The 19,549-nt window shown below is 42.3% G+C and overlaps 1 protein-coding gene across 8 annotated transcripts in view; it reads left to right on the top strand.

Annotated features, from left to right (window-relative positions):
- The first annotated feature begins 3,292 nt into the window (after window positions 1-3,292).
- The window catches only part of AKAP7 (A-kinase anchoring protein 7), a 127,658-nt gene continuing 111,401 nt past the window's right edge, over window positions 3,293-19,549 (top strand). For 7 of the 8 annotated variants that reach the window (XR_007413642.1, XM_035707610.2, XM_035707616.2 and 4 more), the window contains exons 1-2: window positions 3,303-3,415; window positions 8,811-8,942. Coding sequence is in view for 7 of the 8 variants with exons in the window: in XM_035707610.2 (XP_035563503.2) it covers window positions 3,397-3,415; window positions 8,811-8,942 (151 nt within the window). In the remaining variant the exon portion in view is untranslated. Of the gene's footprint in view, window positions 3,416-8,810; window positions 8,943-19,549 lie in introns of all 8 variants that reach the window. The other variant, XM_035707608.2, reaches the window with a different exon arrangement.

The raw sequence follows: 19,549 nt of genomic DNA on the forward strand, positions 1-19,549 counted from the left end.
TTTCTACTGATGTTTGGCTGTGCCTTGTGGACTGCATGCCCTCACTTTCCTTGATAACCATTAGTGGGTGTAGTTTATTGGGAGGCCCAAAGAACCTTCTAGGATGAACACTAAAGCAGCAACAATGGTTTTGGCAGAAATGCAGGGGGACAAGACCCTAGCACAAAGGAGAACTGAGGGATCTGAAGAGAGCTCAGCACACTGAGTGGAGTTGGCCTGACACCCGCGTGGCCTCTGCAGCAGGCCCTGCAGGCGGAGGGGGTGGCTGTGCAGGACTGTTGCTGTGGCCTGAATGGGACCCTTCCTGTCCCGCAGCCTTGGCACTGCACCTTGTCCTCTGGGCAGAAGTTGGCCATGTGTGTGACCTGCTAAGAGATACACTGAGGCATACGGAGATTTTAAGAGTTTATTTGAACAAAATCAATTTGAACAAAAACTGATTTGAAGCAGGTAGCCTCTAATCTCACAGAGGGACAGGAGCTCAGGCTGGGGGGCTATACCAAGTGAAAGCTGTCATAAGCAGCAGGGGTGGGGGCGGAGGTCATACTAGGGGCACAGAGTGTTGATCCTTGCAAGCTGACTCTCCTTTAGGCTGATGGGCAGGTGACTCCCCACCGCCCGGTTTGCTGTCAAAATAATTAGGTCTTGGTTTGGTGATGTGGGGCTTAGCAGAAGTGACTCTGTTTCGGTGTGTTGTCTTGTTTTTGACAAAAGGAACATACTGTCTCAATGAATTCTCTTTCTCTTACACAAATCATCTTCGGTGTCACTTCATCCATTGTTAAAAAACAAAATTCAGGGGATCCCTGGGTGGCTCAGTGGTTTAGCACCTGCCTTTGGCCCAGGCCGCGATCCTGGAGTCCCGGAATCGAGACCCGCGTTGGGCTTCCGGCATGGAGCCTGCTTCTCCCTCCTCCTGTGTCTCTGCCTCTCTCTCTCTCTCTCTCTCTCTCTATGTCTATCATAAATAAATAAATAAATCTTTAATAAAAAAAAAATTCCGTTGAAGAAATTTAAAGGTCATATTGACCTCATTCAACGATTCATGAAAAGGGCCAGCACACCCCTAGCTAATACAGAGGAGCTCCGAGGAACTGAACAAAATGTGAGACTTTTATAGTCAAAAGGGGGCCAGGGACAAGAAAAGGGCAGGTGACGATCTTTCTTTGGGGAGCAGAAGGGGTCCGTCAGGTGGACTACCTCACCGGTGACATTCCAGATTTACTAGTTTCCGATTTCCTGGGAGAGGGGAAACTGTAATTAGGTCCGAAAGGAGTCCTGGTTCACTGACACTTAGCATAAGTGACTCCACCTTGGGTATGTTGTCTGTCAACACCTCGAAGCACAATGTAAGCTGGGGGAGGGGGCACTGGTGTTCTCCTTTGCAAGAGGATTGTAAGCCTGAGGACTGAGGCGAGCCACGTGGCCAGGGGACCACCAGGGAGCTGATGTCTGGTGAGGACACAGCGCTTCCTGGGGCGGAGACTGAGCCCCGAAGGGGGGGGGGGGCTCGGCAGGGCAAAGGCTGGGCCAGACGGCAGCCTGGATGGTCCATAGGCCATGTCAGGCCCATGTAGGACCCAGACGCAGGTTAGTGACCACTGTAGGTTGGAGGGTCGCACCAGGCCATCAATGGGGCAGGTCGGGTCATTTAGCAATTAACATTCGGGGGTCAATGTCAACGTCAACGTCAGTTATTAGTCTGCCTCAGGCTGGTGAAGCTTCAGGACGGTCTTATAACCCTCTTTCTTTGTTATGAAGTTAATTTAGATGTGTTGCTTTCTTTTTTGACAAATCTGGCTACTTAAACAGATCTAGGGCTCACAAAAGTTTCCTTCATTCAGCAACTATTCACTGAGTAACCCTATGCCCTCGGGAATACAGACGCTTGCCTCCGCCTTCAGGCGGTCAGAGTAGGAAACGTTTGGTAAATAAAGGTTGTTTCATAAGGTTCCTAATGCAGATATCCACTCTTCTCTTCTGGTTCGATTTCTACCTGTTCCAGAAGAGGGGAGAATCTTTACAAATGGGAGCTTACGTCACCTTCTACAAAGCGTAGTGTAAGCCTTGCTTTTAGCATAAAGGGGGAAGGAGCGGTCTCTTGCGGCTGTTTCTCAATAGCTCCAGCCCCAAATCCAAGCGGCACATTTTGGGGCGCTGCATTCTTATCCCTTTCAATATAGGCCTGGATCCCTTTTTTTTTTTTTTGCAGCTTTTAGTTTATTACTTATTGAAGATGCTCATGTTTTTCTGTTGTTAGGTGATCAGTTCCTTTTTTTAAAGATTTTTTTATTATTATTTTTTTAAATAATTTATTTATGATAGTCACACAGAGAGAGAGAGAGGCAGAGACACAGGCAGAGGGAGAAGCAGGCTCCATGCACCGGGAGCCCGACGTGGGATTCGATCCCGCGCCCTGGGCCAAAGGCAGGCGCCAAACCGCTGCGCCACCCGGGGATCCCAGGTGATCAGTTCCTTAAGAAAAAGGCCCGTCCTGTTCACCTGTGCGACTCCAATATTCAAATTGCTAGAATCATCTTAGAAGCAGCGTGACAAGCTTTATTCCTTCCCGTGTGTGGTCTTTATGTCACCTGTGGCTGTGCCAGGCGGTGCCTGCGCCGGTCCCTTAAGGTACCTCAAGGGGTCTTCGCCAAACAGCGACACTAATTTGAGGGGTGCACCTCGTTTTCCTTGCTGCAGAGTTTCTTTGCCCTTAAGAGCCCAGTAGAAATCTGTTCCAAGAATTTTTCCCCCCAAAATGAAGTAAATTGCTTTTCTCCCCCATTAACTCGCACCAGTGCTTTGACCTGCAAAAATCAAGTAGCTGGTTTCCATTTCTAGGCACAAAACCGTTGTTAAAAGTTCGAGACTTTGCCACAATCTGGCTTTTTCTCTTTTGCAGCGCAGCAACATCCGGTCATACAGATGGACCCGGCCGCATTCCTGAGCGTGTCGCTCTTCCCAAGTATTTTGTAACGAGGACTGTCTCGAAAGCTCTTCTCAAAACTAGACCCACGGGGCCTGAGGAGACCCCGGGTCGCCGCCCCGCAAGCCGCTCCGGCCGCCGGGTCCCCAGGCGCTAGGGGGGAGGGGGGGAGGGGGGACGGGGGGAGGAGAAAGGAGGAGGGGGGCGCGGGGGGGAGGAGGAGGGAGGGGTGAGGGGCGGGTCACGGGCACGCGGGGGAGGGGGAGGGGGCGGGGAGGCCGGGTCACGGGCACGCGGGGCCCCTCCCCTCCCCGCCCCTCCCTTCCCCGCCGCGGCGCCCGGCGCCCTCCCCGCCCCCATCCGGGTCCCTCGCGGACGCCCGGCCCCTTCCGCCGCTCCCGGGGCCCGCCTGCTCCCGCCCCGCCTCCTCCGCCTCCTCCGCCTCCTCCGCCTCCTCCTCCGCCGCCGCCATGGAGCGCCCCGGAGCCGGTGAGCGCGGGCGGGAGGCCGGGGGAGGCCGGGAGGGCCCCGTCCCCGCCGTCCCCCCCGCCCCGGCCCCGCGGCCCGACCCCCGGGGCTGCCCCGCCTGGGCGCCCGCGGCCTGCAGGGCCCGGAGGGGGCGCCGGGAGAGCCCGCACCCGAGGCCCCGGGGGACGCGGGGACGGGCCGGAGCCGGTGACACGCGCCCCTCGAGGATAAACACGGGAGGAGACGCCGGGACGTGACCCCGGCCGCCGGTGGCCGCCCTGCAGTGGGGGCGGGGGGCGCCCGCGGGACTCACGGCCCCCCCACGGCCCCCCCCGCCCCCCCGTGGCCCGGCCCCGAGCTTCCCGCGTGGCCTCGCGCCTCGGGCCCGGGGCAGCTCCTCGCGGGCCAAGTTGACGGCGACCTGATTGGGCGCCTCCCCGCGCCCTGTGGGCCGTGCGGACTGCGCGCTCCATTTCTCTCTAGTAACGGGTTGCGTTGCTGTTCTTTCCGTGAGGAGGACGCCCGGCTGGGTCACGCAGCCCAGCCCCTCCGCGGGTGGACACGCCGCCGTTTCCGTGGCCGCGGCGCTTGCCCTGGGGCTTGGGGAGCACCACGCGGAGAGCGGCACGGGGGACAGCGGCACGGGGGACAGCGGCACGGGGACAGCGGCACGGGGGACAGGTGCACGGGGGACAGGTGCACGGGGGACAGGCACATGGGGGATAGGCGCACAGAGGACAGCGGCACAGAGGACAGTGGCATGGGGGACAGGCGCACAGAGGACAGGCACACAGGGGACAGCCGCACAGGGCACCTGACAGGCCTACTTCAGGGACTCACATTCCATTATCCAGATAGGAAGCTTGCATTTTGGGTGACAAAAGGCAAAACTGTCCTTAAGTCATCTGCTGAAGTGCACGTATATTTGAATATTGGTGTATACTTTGTGGTTTTACATTTAAAAAATATTTTATTTAAATCCAGTTTGCTGACATATAACACCCTATGTTTTAAATGTGTGCATTAATTCTTTTTATAAAAGTGATATTCTATTTAAAATATTTGAATGACAGGGGAAAAATACAAATAGAGTGCAGCTAGGCCAGAACTTAGAAATAATCTATGTCCTCCAGCCTTTGCAGTACCGTAATGACAGAAGACATGCAATGTTGTATTTGCTTTTTAAAGTAGTTATCAATTTTTTTTCAGTTGTTGCAGACTTTATAGCCCTTATTTTCAGTTGTCATTAGTGTGAGCATGCTTTATTCATTCCTCTATTATTAGGCATGTAAGTTCCACCTTTTCTTCCTTTTTTTTTTTTCTTCCTGCTTGCTTTTTGAGGTGTTAGGGTGCACATAAAGAGTTAGTTAATTACACTCTGATACAGGTGGACGCGGGCTGGGAATTGTCCCGCCCGTGTCAGCCTATGTGGTACAGATACATTAGTAAGAAGAACATTTTTATAGCTCCTGACCTATTTCTTGCCAGAGTGCCTTTTGAAAGAATTCCCTCAGTTTACAGCTCCGTGAACTACATATGTTAACAGGCAGTGGAGCATGTTGCCAGAAAAAGAAGTTTTGACAGTAGAGTGACAGGATTCAAATTCCAACCCTAAACTTAGCTGTGACCTTGGGCAAGTTACTTCATTGGCCAGTCTGTAAACTCAGTAAACAACTAATAGTACCTCCCTGATAGCTGTCTCTGTGGATTAAATGAGTCATTACCTATAAAGTGCTTACAGCTCTGCGTAGTGTTATTGCCCGCTCAATTGTTAGCTGTTATTTTATTTGGATTTGTGCAAAAGATAGGGTTTTAATCAGACCAAATTTTAAGTACTCAAAATGACCATTTTATGGTTTAAATGCTTTATTTAAGAGCCAGTTATTTTAAGGCAGTTTTTCAGAAGCAAAATACTTCTAATTTCTGTAGAGAGAAAGTGTAGTTGGTGTCTTAGTGATATCTGTCACCTTTGCCCAGACAGTGGAGCTTAGAGAACTGGAGAAAAGCTTCCAGATTTGAACTCTGTTGAGAAACATTGCTCTAGAGAATGACCAGCAATTCTTTGAAGAGTTATTTGGAAATGGTTTCTCTTTTTTTCAGAGTTAATGATTCATATCTACAAAAATTGTTTATATTATTCTGTAGTTTCATGGAACAAAGTTTATTTCAAGTTCTGGATTATTGATTTTGCTGTAGCATTGCATTTCAAAAGTTTCTATATGCTTTATTTAACAAGATGGAGAATGATATTGAGCAAGTCCTACTATACTTTTTATCTTTATATCAAATGAGATGGCAGTACATTTCCTTCATCATTCTGTGAAAATGAGACTCTGTGATGTGCTGAAGCTGCCATTTAAACACCACAAATTATTTTTTCTTGGGCATCGAAATAGTTGTACTGCAGTGTAACTTGAGTGATTTATTATTAAACACTCTAGAATGTGTGCTTACCTGTATCCAGTCATTCAGTACAAGCGTATTGATCACCAGCTGTGAGCTGAACACTGTACTAGACATTGAGGAATCAAATAAAGATAAGATGTGGCACTTAAGGAACTTAGAATGGGGGGTCTATACTTATGGATGGAGTGTCATTATGAAAAGTCCTCCCTTTCACTTTCTGAAGTATCCCATATGGGGTGGTAAAGTATATGATCACTTTTACTTAGTGTCTAATGGACAAGACTGACAGATGGACACTTACATGTGCGGTGACTGGAGGAAACACTAGCTATTGGGAAGGAGATGGGATTACCTAACTCAGCTCTGAGCTGGGGATCAGAAAAGTTTCCCCTAATAGTAAACATCTAATCTGAGTTTCTACTTTTAAGTTGATTATTCTCAATTGTCAACATAGTCGCTTGGTCTCGAGAAGAATCAAGGTGTGGAAGAGATGAGAAGGGATCTTTGGGAGCAGTCATTTTTCATCTCTTACACATTAGAGTCACCTTGCAAGGCTTTAAGAAAATACCAGCAGCTGCCTTGATCTCCAGAGATTCCAATTTAATTGGCCTGGAGTGGGACCCAGGCATTGGTCATTTTAAAAAGCTCCAGGTGATCCTAAAGTGCAGCCAGGATTTATAGTTTTTCAAGTAGGACAATGATGTCATCTAGGAGAGGGGCTACCGAGTGGGGCCTGAAGAGTTCATATGAATTTCCTGGGATCATACTGCTAGTGAGGTGGAAGCACCACACTAGGATATCTGCCTTCTAATTTCTGATACTAAACCCTCCCTGTTACATCGGCCAGCTTGCCTTGCGTCATTACCTAAATGGCACTCTTTTCAATATTGTTCCTTCCTGATTCTGCTTTTGTAGAGGCAGAATGATCCACGTAGCACTTCTCTAACTATTGGTTAATGGAGCTCGAGATAAACTGAAAGTATTTCAATAACTTTTTTCATGGAAAAAAAATAACAATTCATCATGCCATTCAAGTCTTCCTTTTGCCTTGACAGTATGTTGTTAGAGCACAGAAGTCAGCCTCTTAGGCCATTCCACACATTGCCAAGAATCCAATCTATTTCCCAGGGGCACACAGACTTTAAAGCTATTGAAATGTCAGTACTAATGGGCCAATTTCATATCACCGAGTTCTTTTTTCCTCCCAGCTTTATTGAGATGTAACTCACAAATAAAATTGTATGTATTTAAAGTGTGATGATTTTATACAAGTATATATTGTGAGATGATTACCACTGTCAAGTTAATTAACATCCATCACCTGACATAGTTACATAGTTCCTTTTTTTTTTTTTGTGAGAATGCTTAAGGTCTACTTTCTGAGCACATTTCAAGTATATATAGTACAGTATTGACTACAGTAACCATGCTGTACATTAGATCTTCAGAGATTAGTAATACGTTCTTAGATTAAGAATGCAAGAGAAACACAAAAGTTGGGTTTATTTCATTTTGTTCTGATTTTCATTCTGCCTTGTGCATATTTACCTGCCTAAATACTCTGCTGCTACCTTTTCAAGAGTAAGCTGCATGGTCAGTGATGATTCTTTATGAGTAGCTATATGTGCCTGAAGGTATAAGATATATATTGACCTATTAAAATTTTTGTTTAGGTATAATCTGCATTTGTATTTTTCAACTCAGGCATAAAAATAGGAAACATTTACTTGTTCTCATATTTCAAGTTGTTATAAGTTTATGAATAGGCTCATAGTAAACTAATATTTGTTGAACACTTGTGTGCCAGGCACTCATATTTGGTAAATAAATAGTATCATTATTAAGAATGTACTATTACTTTTTTTGTTTGTTTTGGTATTGAACATGACTATATATAAATCTTTTGTTTTTTTTATTTTTTATTTATTTTTTTATTTTTTCACTTTTATCTGGAACGTGTGTGTGCATGTGTGTGCGAGCAGTAGTAAAGATCACTCAAATTGCAATAAAAATTTAGATTTTTTTTTTTTTTGGTATGTATGTTAACTATGACCTTTCATGACCTTATTATGTTGTAAGCCATATTCTTAATGGAATGTGGTTTTTAGATATTTGAAAATAGAGGATTACAACAGAAAGAAATACATGACTTCATGAATATCTTTAATGGTAGGTTAGTCTTTAGTAAATACATAGGGTAAAAATTATACAATTATCCCAAGATTTTGTTCAGTCCTAGTTCAAACAACATTTGTGTTTTGTCAATAGAAGTGTGGAAAATAATGGTACTGGGACGACCACCTACTGAGACATTTAGCAATTTTATCAGTTTAAACAGACACTCTCTTTCCCTTAACCTCCACCCGAAACATGGTTGTTCCACCCATAACAAAAACAAAAACCAAGTGTGAAATGTGGCTTTAATATTAGCAAATATCCTTGGGAGGGCAGTCAGGGAAACGATACAATCTTCTGGTGTTTAATCATTAAATTTCTAGGAAAGCATATTTAGAGCCATGAATTACCAATGTTAATTAATAACAGAAAAAAAATGTCTTTATTGAAGAAAAAATAAAGGTCAGAACTTGTACAAATGAGAACACGTAAGTGATATTATTAAAAATAAACAGACAGACAAAACTATTGGTTTGTTTTCAAAAAGTATGGAAAAAATGGATTTTTAATTTTTAAATTTTTTTTAAAAAATGGAGTTTTAGAGTTAAGAAAATTTAGCTATAAAAGATCTGGAGGATTGTTGATTTACTCAGTCTTCCTCTAACCCTGAGTGGAATACTATGCTTCAGAAAATTATTAAAGCTGTTTAACATAAAAGTACATTTATAGAAATGTAGACTATAGTATAAATAATGTTTATATTACTCTATAATATATTCGAATACAAGGATCATTTCTCAACAAATGTTAATTTATATTGAATTCAGTTGTCTTAGTTTAGGATACAATTAAAAAATAAATAATACATTTTTTTTTTCTTTTTGATATGTTAAAGGAGCAATAAATTCCAATGAGTGTGAAAATGTGTCCAGAGAAGAGGAAATGTCAGAAGAATTTGAAGCTGATGCCATGGATTCTCTGAAAGACATGCCATTTGCCACTATAGATATTAAAGATGATTGTGAAAGTAAGTATTGAAAATGAGACAGATTTGCCTATTACCCAGGTTACTTGTGAAGAGAAAATAGGGGAAAACACCAACGTATTCCACAAATGTTTGTTGACTGTATGCTCTGTACCACTTATTTTACATCCAGTCTCCTGTAGAACCTTGCTGTGATCTGATACAGTTGGGTCTCGACTGGGCTTCCCAAACTGGAGGATCCATAAGAAATTAGTTTGATCTCCCCCAGGGTGGGGTGCTGCCTTGCAAGGAATGTCTGTCCGGTGGCAGAGGAGCTGGGCTGCCTGGGCTCCATGGGTCTGGACTCTGTCTTCTTGGGGTCCTCATTTACCTTCAATGTTTAGCTTACATTTTGAGCAATAAAGCCTGGTGGTAGTGTGAAAAAAAAAAAAATTAGTTTGATCTCTTCATTTCCAAGAAAAAAAAATAAGACTCAGAGAAGTTAATCAGCTAAATGCACATAATGGAAAAGAACTACTTTAGGGTGGCTCAGTTGCGTGTTGAACTCTTGGTTTTGGCCTGGGTCATGATCTCAGAGTCATGGGATCGAGCCCCAACCGTTGAGCTCGATGCTCAGAGTGGAGTCTGTTTGAGATGATCCCTCCCCACCTCGTGCAAACACACCCTATCTCTCTCTCTCTTTCTCAAATAAAATGAATCTTAAAAAACAAAAAGAACTACTTACAGAATCTGTGATTTCTGATTCGTTAGTCCTTTCTTTGATGAATAGCTATAACCTCCTGAGACGAATGTTGTACATGATTTCTGTGGGCTTACCTGGGGCGAAGGTGTGTCAGAGAGGCCTCTCACCTGGATGTGGGTGGGTGCCCTGGAAGGCCTTCCTGGATATTTGAGAGGAGGAGAGGCCTGCTGGATACAGGTGAACGCTTTAAGGTTCTCTCCTCTGTACTAACTGTCCTGTACTTAACTGATCATCTGGGTTTTCTGGGGTGTGATGGTAAACTCCAGATTCCTCTTTTCCACCTTTGTGTTGGGCCAAGGAAACTTTTTGATTTTTAAGCATCCCATGTGATTCTGGTGCTCATCCAGTCTCGGAAACACACTGCTTTCTATCTCACTGTCTTCCTATCCAGCGAGTCTGGTTCGCATTTTGGGGTGATGTAAGGAGAGAGGGATACTTAAAATGAGTCATATCTCTGATAACTTATTAATCACTCCCCCCCCATTCCATAATCCGAGGGGAAAAGGAAGGACAAAGAGGTATTTGCTCAGTCATGGGACGTTTTCCCATCTTTCCCTCTACACCTGGCCGGTAGAGAAAAACAGTTTTGGGGGCGTTTTCCAGCTCTTAGAGAAATTCTTCATTTGGAGAATTAGTGTACCTGGTAGGTAGAAGAAGATCCCTTTTGGAAACGAGGGGCAAGGATACCAAGGGTTTAATCATGTTTTCCTTTTTAATTTCCTACTTTTTGAGCAAATAAAATGAATATACCTAAAAAGTGCAATCACTTCTTTCTGATTTCACTACTTCCTCTAATTTGGATATAAAATAAGAGTTTTCCTGAATGGCCATGCCTGCACACCCGGGGGCATCTCCCGCCCCCCTTCCTGCCTCTGCACCCACCCGGTCCAGCCGGGATCATCCCCTTGCAGTGCTCCCAGCTAGCCTGGGGCGAGAGGAGCACCTGTCCCCCGGGGCCTCGGGATCCCACGTGGCTGACACGGGGCTTGTCTGTCGGAACAATAGCCTCCACTTGAGTCTGCAGCGAGCCCAGGGGGCAGATAGTGTTTCTGCAGCCACTGTGTTCTGTCCCCACCGGTGGGGAGAGGCCACGGCCCCTGGGACTGGAAAGAAGGAAGGGCCGAGCTGCTGCTTCCAGGGGGGCGTTGGGAAGACGGGCCAGTGGTCTATAGGAATAGGGCCTTTCCCTCAGTATGTGTTCCATTCATCACTAAAGACGTGATGTTAGTGTAAGCTCAGGGCCCCTGCGGGCCACGCGAGTCCCTTAGCTGTGTGACTCCCCTGCTGGAGGTTCTGTCTTCGGGAGGAGGAGGTCTCCGTGGCTTAGGCTAGCCTCCAAACCACCATGTACAGTATTGCTTTGGTGGGAAGATGGGTTTCAAATTCCAAACTCCAGCTTACACAGTGTCAGAGAAATAGAAATAGAAAACTTGTGTTTTGAGTTTTAGTCATTTCATTTCATTTTCTACTCCCGTAACCTTGGACCCTTAAAGCGTATGAGCTGGACTCCTCACGGTCACTGGTGCTGAGTCCCTCCTGGTCACCCCTCAGCCTGGCTGTGCAGATCAGAGGAGGTAATGTGTGTAAAGGGGGCAATTAAAATGCAAAATAACGCACAGATGCTACGTACAAAAACTTTGAAACATATCCCTTAGTTATCTGGGGACAACTCGTTCTCTCCCATTTTTACAACAGCATTTCCTAAGACCCTAGAAACAAATACTAAAATTCTTTGCAAACTGGAAACTCTAGTTTTTATGAAATGAGATTTTTATAGAAAGTCACAAAAGCTGGGAGTTTTGTTGTCAACCCTTAAACTTAAGATAGAGTTAGCAATAGTGTTTGTATTCAAAAAACAGGATAACCAGTTTGTGGCTCGATGGGACTCAATGCGGCTTTCTCTTACGTTTAGTAACGTGGCAATTTAATCGATTTACTGGACTGTGGTAGACAGCAGCCTCAAAATTCTCAAGTTGCTGGTTGTCGCCTTTGGTTCTTCCAGTTTCCTTTGGTGGGTAGAGATTGCGAGGGAACTGCCAAGACGTTCTTGCTGATAGGAACCTGGCAGGGCGAGGAGGAGAGTGGTGCTGACAAGAACATCGTGGGAAGGAGGATCCTTGCCAGTAAGAACACTCCCCGGTGCTTGGCTCAGACTTAGTTGCCAATTGCCAACTGTGTTACCTTCAGCACGGCCACTGTCATGACTAGGTGTCCTGCCGTCTGGTTGGCTGAAATTTGTCCTTATGGTTTTTCTTAGTTTTGTTTTTGAAAAGAGACTATTTTACTTGAATTTACTTAAAAATTAAAAAAGAGACTTTTTACTTGAATTTACTCTATTTACTTGAAAGAGAACTATTTACTTGATAATTGTATCTTAGAATACAAAATGTATTTGGGGTGCCTGGCTGGCTCAGTGTGGTAAGCATCTGACCCTGGATCTCAGGGTTAGTGAATTCAAGCCCTGCATTGGGCTCCACAGTGGGCACGGAGCCTACTTAAAAAAGGAATATGAAATGTATTCGAATATTGAATCAAATATAGAATGCATTAGAATTATATATACTAGAATATAAATATACACATTGGAAATAAAATATCCAAATGTATATGAAAGAAATCCTCTTAGGAATGTTGAAGGAGCAATACAGTCTGAGCCACATCTTCTGGATTTTATAGGTTGAACATGTTCTAGGAGAAAATATAACATTAGTGACTTGTTGCTCTGGGCCCGGGTGGGTTTGTTCTCTTTAGAGGGCGGAAGTGTCATTGGTCAGTTGGTTAAAACCCAGCAAAACCTCCAGAGAATGCCTCGAGCTGCTGTTAGTCTTGCCTCTGAAAGTTGGACGAGTCTACCATGAAGAGTCAACCGCTGATAGGAATGGCTTAGCGTGCGTCCCATGGGGGATAAGTCTGTGGGGAGCTTTAGGTTTTTTTCTTTTTTCTTTTTTTATAAGATTTTATTTATTTATTCATGACAGACATAGAAAGAGGCAGAGACACAGGCAGAGGGAGAAGCAGGCTCCATGCAGGGAGCCCTATGTGGGACTCGATACCGGGACCCTGGGATCACACCCCGGGCCAAAGGCGGCGCTAAACCGCTGGGGCACAGGGGCTGCCTGGGAGCTTTAGTTTAACTGGCTCAGTTCTCTTGAGAGACTCATAGTCCTTAACTATCAAGCCATATTTAAATCAAGATTGAAAATAAAATAATTTGAGAGTCTTTTTTTTTTTTTTTTTTTTTTTAGTCATTTGTCTTTCATAAGTGTGGAATTCTGGTCGTATATCAAAGTTATTATAATCCTTATTAGACTTCATGCAGAATTCTAACCTTATAATTATCGCAGACTTTTTTTATTTTTATTTTTATTTTTTTTTCCGCAGACTTTAAAGATATGGGAAATTATTATTTTGTTACTTGTTTATTAGCTAATACCATTAAGTTGTATTTTAAAAAAGTACTTTAACTTTTAGATATTTTAGAATATCAATTGAAATCTACCTTTTCCTGAAAAGAATTTTTTTAATAGAAAAATACTGTATCAAATAAAGATTGAACCTCAATACCTGGTGTAGTAAGTGACTATCCTGAGTCAGTTTTAACTTTTTATTGTTTTTAAAGATTTATTCATTTCCGAGAGAGAAAGAGAGAGAGAGCGCACATGCAGGGGCAGAAGGGGAGGTAGAGGAAGAGAGAGACGGAGAGAGAGAGAGCGAGAATCCCAAGCAGACTCCCTACTGAGCATGGTACCTGACTTGGAGGTCACTCTCATGACCCTAAAATCATGACTTGAGTTGAAATCAAGAGTCAAAGGCTTAACCAGCTGAGTCACCCGGGGGGTCCTACATCTTTGTTGTTGTCGTTAAGTGATCTTAATCTCTACATCCAATGTGGGACTTGAACCCACAACCCTGAGATCAAGAGTTGCATGCTGCACAGTCTGCGCTAGCCAGGCACCATTCCTGAATCAATTTTAAATCAATTTACTTTTAAAAAATTTATCTATTTATTTGAGAGAGTGAAAGACCGAGAGAGAGAGCACGAGCAGGGGAGAGTGGCAGAGGGACAGGGAGAAGCGGACTCTCGGCTGAGCAGGGAGCCCGACATGGCTCTCAATCCCAGGACCCTGGGATCACGCCCTGAACCACAGGCAGATGCTCAACCGACCGAGCCATCCAGGTGCCTCCAGATGAATTTTTAAAAAGGATACAGTGGGTCACCTGGAGGCTCAGTCAGAAGAGCATGTGACTCTTGATCTCAGTGTCATGGTTTTGAGCCCTACGTTGGGTGTAGAGATTACTAAAAAAGATAAACTTAGAACGGAGTGTAAATTATGTTCTGTGTCATCTCTGGGAAATGTGGAGTACATATTCCAAATTTTTAGAAAGGGGCTTGAGGCAAATATTTGTCTCAAATAATACAAGTGTTTTACATCTTTTTCCTTTAAAGAAAACACACAGGAAAACAAAAAATTGGAAAAGCCCAAATGAATTCTTTAAGTCATTCAACACACTTATATTGACTTGCCCGCTTCATAGCAGATACAATTGGTGCTGCGTAAACAACGTAGAAGATAAAATTCAATTAGCAAATAAACATATGGAGAGTTATCCAATCTTAGAAGTATTAAAAGATGCACATTGGTATATGATTGTAACTTATCAGATTGGCAATATCTTTTCCAAATAATACTCAGTGATTTTAATGTCATGTCTACATCACTTGTGACAATGTACTGTTCTAAGTCCTTTGAGAATGGAGTGACCTGAGCTGAAGGCCGACACCTAACTGACTGAGCCACCCAAGTGCCCCTACAATTAGAATTTGTAAAATGTGCTTAAAAAGTTGCCTTTAAAGATGTAAACTTCATTGATTCAGAGGCACCTGGGTGGCTCTGGGGTAGAGCCTCTGCCTTCATGACCCCGTGGTCCTGGAATCGAGTCCCACACCGGGCTCCCCGCAGGGAGCCTGCTTCTCCCTTTGCCTGTGTCTCTGCCTCTCTCTCTGTGTCTCATGAATAAATAAATAAAATCTTAAAAAAAAAAGATGTACTCTCCATTGGTTCATTAAATAGAGAGCTAGATGAGCTTGTTCCTCTGACCCTGTCCACAACATTATTCCTAGTAGTGTTAAACTATGGCAGTTATAGCTACAGCTGTGGGGGCAGATTGTCAGGGTTCTACACTTTCTCTTAAATTTTTTTGGGGGTATCTGGCTGGCTCAATTGGAAGAGTATATGACTCTTGGTCTCAGGGCCTTGTTTAAGCCCCAGGTTGGGTGTAGATTCCTTAAATAAATAAATAAACTTACAGAATTTTTTTGGGTGGAAGTATAATTAACATACGACATTATATTAGTTTCAGGTATACGACATACTGATTCAACAATTCTCTACATTATTCTGTTGCCATCTGTCACCACACAACGTAATTACAATATTTTTGACTCTATTCCCTATACTGTACTTTTCAACTCCATAACTTATTTATTTTATAACTGGAAGTTAGTACCTCTTAATCCCCTTTATTTCACCTATCCTCCTTTCCCTTCTGGCAACCATCAGTTTATTTTCTGTATTTAAGGGTCTGGTTTTTGTTTGTGTCTTTGTTTTTTTAGATTCCACATGTAAGTAAAAACATATGGTATTTGTCTTTCTCTGTCTGACTTATTTCACTTAGCATAGTATCCTCTAGCTCCATCATGTTGCAAATGGCAAGATCCCATTCTTTTTTATGGCTGAGTAGTATTCCATCGAGTGTCACACAACATGTCTTCATTGTCCATTCATCTACCCATGGATACTTGGGTTGTTTTCACATCTTGGCTATTGTAAATAACGCTGTGATAAATATAGGGGTGCATATATTTTTTGAATTAGCATTTTCATTTTCTTTGGATAAACACTCACTAGGGGAATTAATGGATAATATGGTATTTCTATTTTTAAGTTTTTAAGGAACCTCCATCCTGTTTTCCTCCATACTGATTATTGGTTGCAATAATCTATATTCCCACCAACAGTGCACAAGTGATCCTTTTTCTCCACATCCTTGTCAGCATTTCTTATTTTTTTTTTGTCATTTTGATTCTAGCCTTTCTGTAAAGTGATATCTTGCTGTGGCTTTGATCTTCAGTTTCCTGATGATCAGTGATGTTGAGCATCTTTTCATGTGTCCGTTGGCCATCTGGATGTCTTCTTTGGAAAAATGTTTCTTCAGGTCCTTTGCCCATGTTTAATTTTTTTTTTTTTTTTTTTTTTTTTGGTGTTGAGTTGTACAAGTTCATTATATATTTTGGGTGTTAATCCCTAGTTGGATATATCATTTGCAAAAATCTTCTCTCATTCAGTGGGTTGCTTATTCATTTGTTGTTGGTTTCCTTTGGTGTGCAAAAGCTTTGTGTTTTGGTGTGGCCTCATCAGTTTATTTTTGCTTTTGTTTCCCTTGCCTGAGGAGACATCTAGAAAAATGTTGCTAAAACCAATGTCAAAGATGTTATGGCTTCTGTTTTCTTTTAGTTTTATGGTTTCAGCTCTTACATTTAGAACTTTAATACATTTGATTTTATTTTTATGTGTCGTGTAAGAAAGTGTTCCGGTTTCATTCTTCTGCATGTAGCTGCCCAGTTTTCCCAGCACCATGCTCCTACACATCCGTACTGTGCCTATTAAACAAGTGTCCAGGCACAACTTCATTATCTATAAAATTGGCATAATAATTGATTTATTTCAGGAGTCGAGAGGATTCAGCTTGTTAATACACGTAAATTTTTATTAATCTTACCAAAATTTTTTGCCTAAGTGTACTTGCTAAATTAAATATTTAAACAAATTTTCATCTTGAGAGCAATATTTTGTAATGATATTATTGAGTGCTTCCTGTATGTTGCTAACTGCTTTATATTTTCTTATTTAATCCTCAGAGAAACTCAGTGAGGGAGGTAAATTTTTTTTAGGAAGTTTTAGTAATGTGTTTCTCTATGAATTAGAGAAAGTAATATTGTTAAGTCATAAGTTCAGGAGTCTTAAGAATGGTTACTTTAAAGATTTTGACTATTTACAGAACAAGAAAAAAAAAAGATTATCGAAACAAAGAATCTAGTTTGTTCTCAGCCTTTTGGCTAAGAGGAAGTGTGAGAACAACCACCAATGACAGATGGTCTACTTAATTAAAGCAGTTTCTCCCATAATTCATTCTCTTGTAGTTTTTTGAGGGAATAAATAAAACTTAAGGAAAAATTAAATAACTTTCATAAAACGACACATGCTTTGGGCAGAAAAACAAATGATTGGATTAGAGAATTACAGCCTTTATCAACAAGACTAAATTCATTAGAGCACATTGAAATGGCTACTGAAATCATTATGAAAATTAACAATGTAATAAATTAAATTTATGAGATGAGGTTATGAGCTCTAATCCAGAGAAAGATCCAGGGCGCATGGCCAAGCGTTCTCTGTTTTGCTTCTATGATCACTGATCTTTAATGCTTTTATTAGTAAACTAGATGTTACATGAATCGTTTGCTCATTATTATTTTCATATAAAGTAAATTGAAAGAATAATAGCAAATTGTATTTTTTTACTATTTATTTTTTTAAAAGGTTTTATTTATTCATGAGAGAGAGAGAGAGAGGCAGAGACACAGGCAGAGGGAGAAGCAGGCTCCATGCAGGGAGCCCCATATGGGCCTGGATCCTGGGACCCGGGACCCCGGATCACGCCCTCAGTCCAAGGCAGACGCTTAGCTGCCAAGCCACCCAGGTGCTCCAGCAAATTGTATTTTAGAATATGTAGATTATGATTTTAAGGTTAGAAATAAAATGAAGTTCAGTAAGGAAAGAGGGGATTTGATGCTCTAGCCATACAAGTAAAGTTGACAAATAAAGGGCAAAGAAGATATGCAAACCAGGGAAAAGAGGTTTGGCTCAGTGTATAACCCTGACCACAAATCACCAGGGCTCACTGAACTTAAAAAAACAAAAAGCAAACTTATTACAAGAGCAAATAAAAATAAAAAAAAAAAAAAAAAAAAAAGAGCAAATAAAACTATGCTATAGAAGTAAATATTCATAGGATTCTTTTTCTTTTTTGTCCAGCTCTCATCATACAATTTTAAACTTTGCCCTGTCAGTGATGTCTAACAAAAGGAATTTTAATTTATTTTTACATATTTATTTTTAAAGTAAGTTTTATGCCCAAAGTGGGGCTTGAACTCAAAATCCTGAACTCATAATCAAGAGTCGCATATTCCACCAACTGAGCCAGCCAGGTGCCCTGCAAAAGAGAATTTTAGATAATCCAATTGAAAAGAAAGTTAAGTAGTAATGGATAAGATTAGAGAAAACTAAGGGGATTTAGAAAAACCCTCTACTTCTTTATTTTTAGCCGGAGGTTGGTTGGTTGGTTTGTAAAGATTTTATTTGTTTGGGAGAAAGAGAGAGAGCTGCACACAGTGAGAGCAGGAGCTGAAGTGGGCGGGGGGGCGGGGAACGCAGACCCCCCACTAGCAGGGGGCCCAGCCGGGGCTTGGGTCCCAGGACCTGAGATCACGACCTCAGCCCAAGGCAGATGCTTCACGACTGAGCCGCCCAGGGGCCTCTTGTTTGTTTTTAGGAGGTTGTATTTTGAATTGGGATTTTATGCGGTGTCATTCTCATGATACCAGAATCGCTAAGAGTCAAACAATTACAGATGTCCCCTTCCAGCAGTATGGCCTTCCTTCCCTGGTTGTCCCTAAAACTGACTTACGGAACATTTGAAATGGCAAAGGTAAGTCGCTACAGGAAGAGCAGTTTAGATCTAAAGCACAAAACAACTTAAAATGCTAAAAGCCTCAGTGGTCTCTTAAATACCCATGTTTTTAGGTCTGTTCGTATTGAGTAAGAAACAACAGAAGTGATTCGGTGGCTTAGTTGACAGTGGACGGTGCCGTCCAGGACAGGTGTGTACAGAGGCCCTGGGTTTTGGGGAGCACCTGCCGAAGCCACGTATTGACGATACTGCTCGTGTTCCGTCCTGTTCTGTAGCATCTGTTCTTCGTTTACCCCGTGTCATTCTCTTCTACCCCACCCCATTCCACTCCATTCCAGCCTTTAAAACGTGCTTTTTAATGTTCTCTCAAGTTGATTTCATAACTTGCTAGAGGGTTGATACTAGCAGTTTGAAAAAAGGAAAACTAGGCTATAGGTTCAGGAGTCTCTTTCTACTATGTTAATTTTGAAATGAACTAGAGGTCATAAAATCAGCTGGATTATTAGTTTGGACACCGTTCTTCTTTTTATAAATATTTTTTCTTCTTCTTCTTCTTTTTTTTTTTTTTTTTTTTTTGGCTATCTCTATATCCAACGTGGGGCTTGAACTCATGACCCCAATATCAAGAGTCTCATGCTCTTCCAACTGCGCCAGTAAGGCACCAATTCACCAATTCCTAATTAGTACAGGTGTTAAGTTAGTACCTTTATTACTGATCACAGAAAACTGTACCTAGAAGAGACTCTAAATAGACATTATCTAGCTGTCCTGCCCCTGCCCCTGTCTTTTTTTTTTCCTTAATATTTATTTATGGAAACTTTCAAGCATTTTCAAAAGTAGGATAGTAGACTGAACCTCATTATTTGTCACCTTTTTCTCACTAGATTATTTTGAGGTATACTCCAGACATATTTTATCTGTAAATACTTTAGTATGTATCTTTAAAAGATAAGGAATCTTTTTATAAAAAAAGCATATCCAAAATATTCTTCCCATGACATAAAAATAAGAGTAATTCCTAAGTCATCGAATATTCTGTCAATATTCACATTTCTCTTTGTTATAATTTTTAAAAAAACTGTTCTGAATTAGGATCCAAAGTCTACGCATTATATATGATTGACACGTCTTTTGAGTTTTTTTTCATCTATAGATT

This window comes from Canis lupus, chromosome 1, assembly GCF_003254725.2.
Source record: "Canis lupus dingo isolate Sandy chromosome 1, ASM325472v2, whole genome shotgun sequence".
In the NCBI taxonomy this organism is placed as follows: domain Eukaryota; kingdom Metazoa; phylum Chordata; class Mammalia; order Carnivora; family Canidae; genus Canis; species Canis lupus.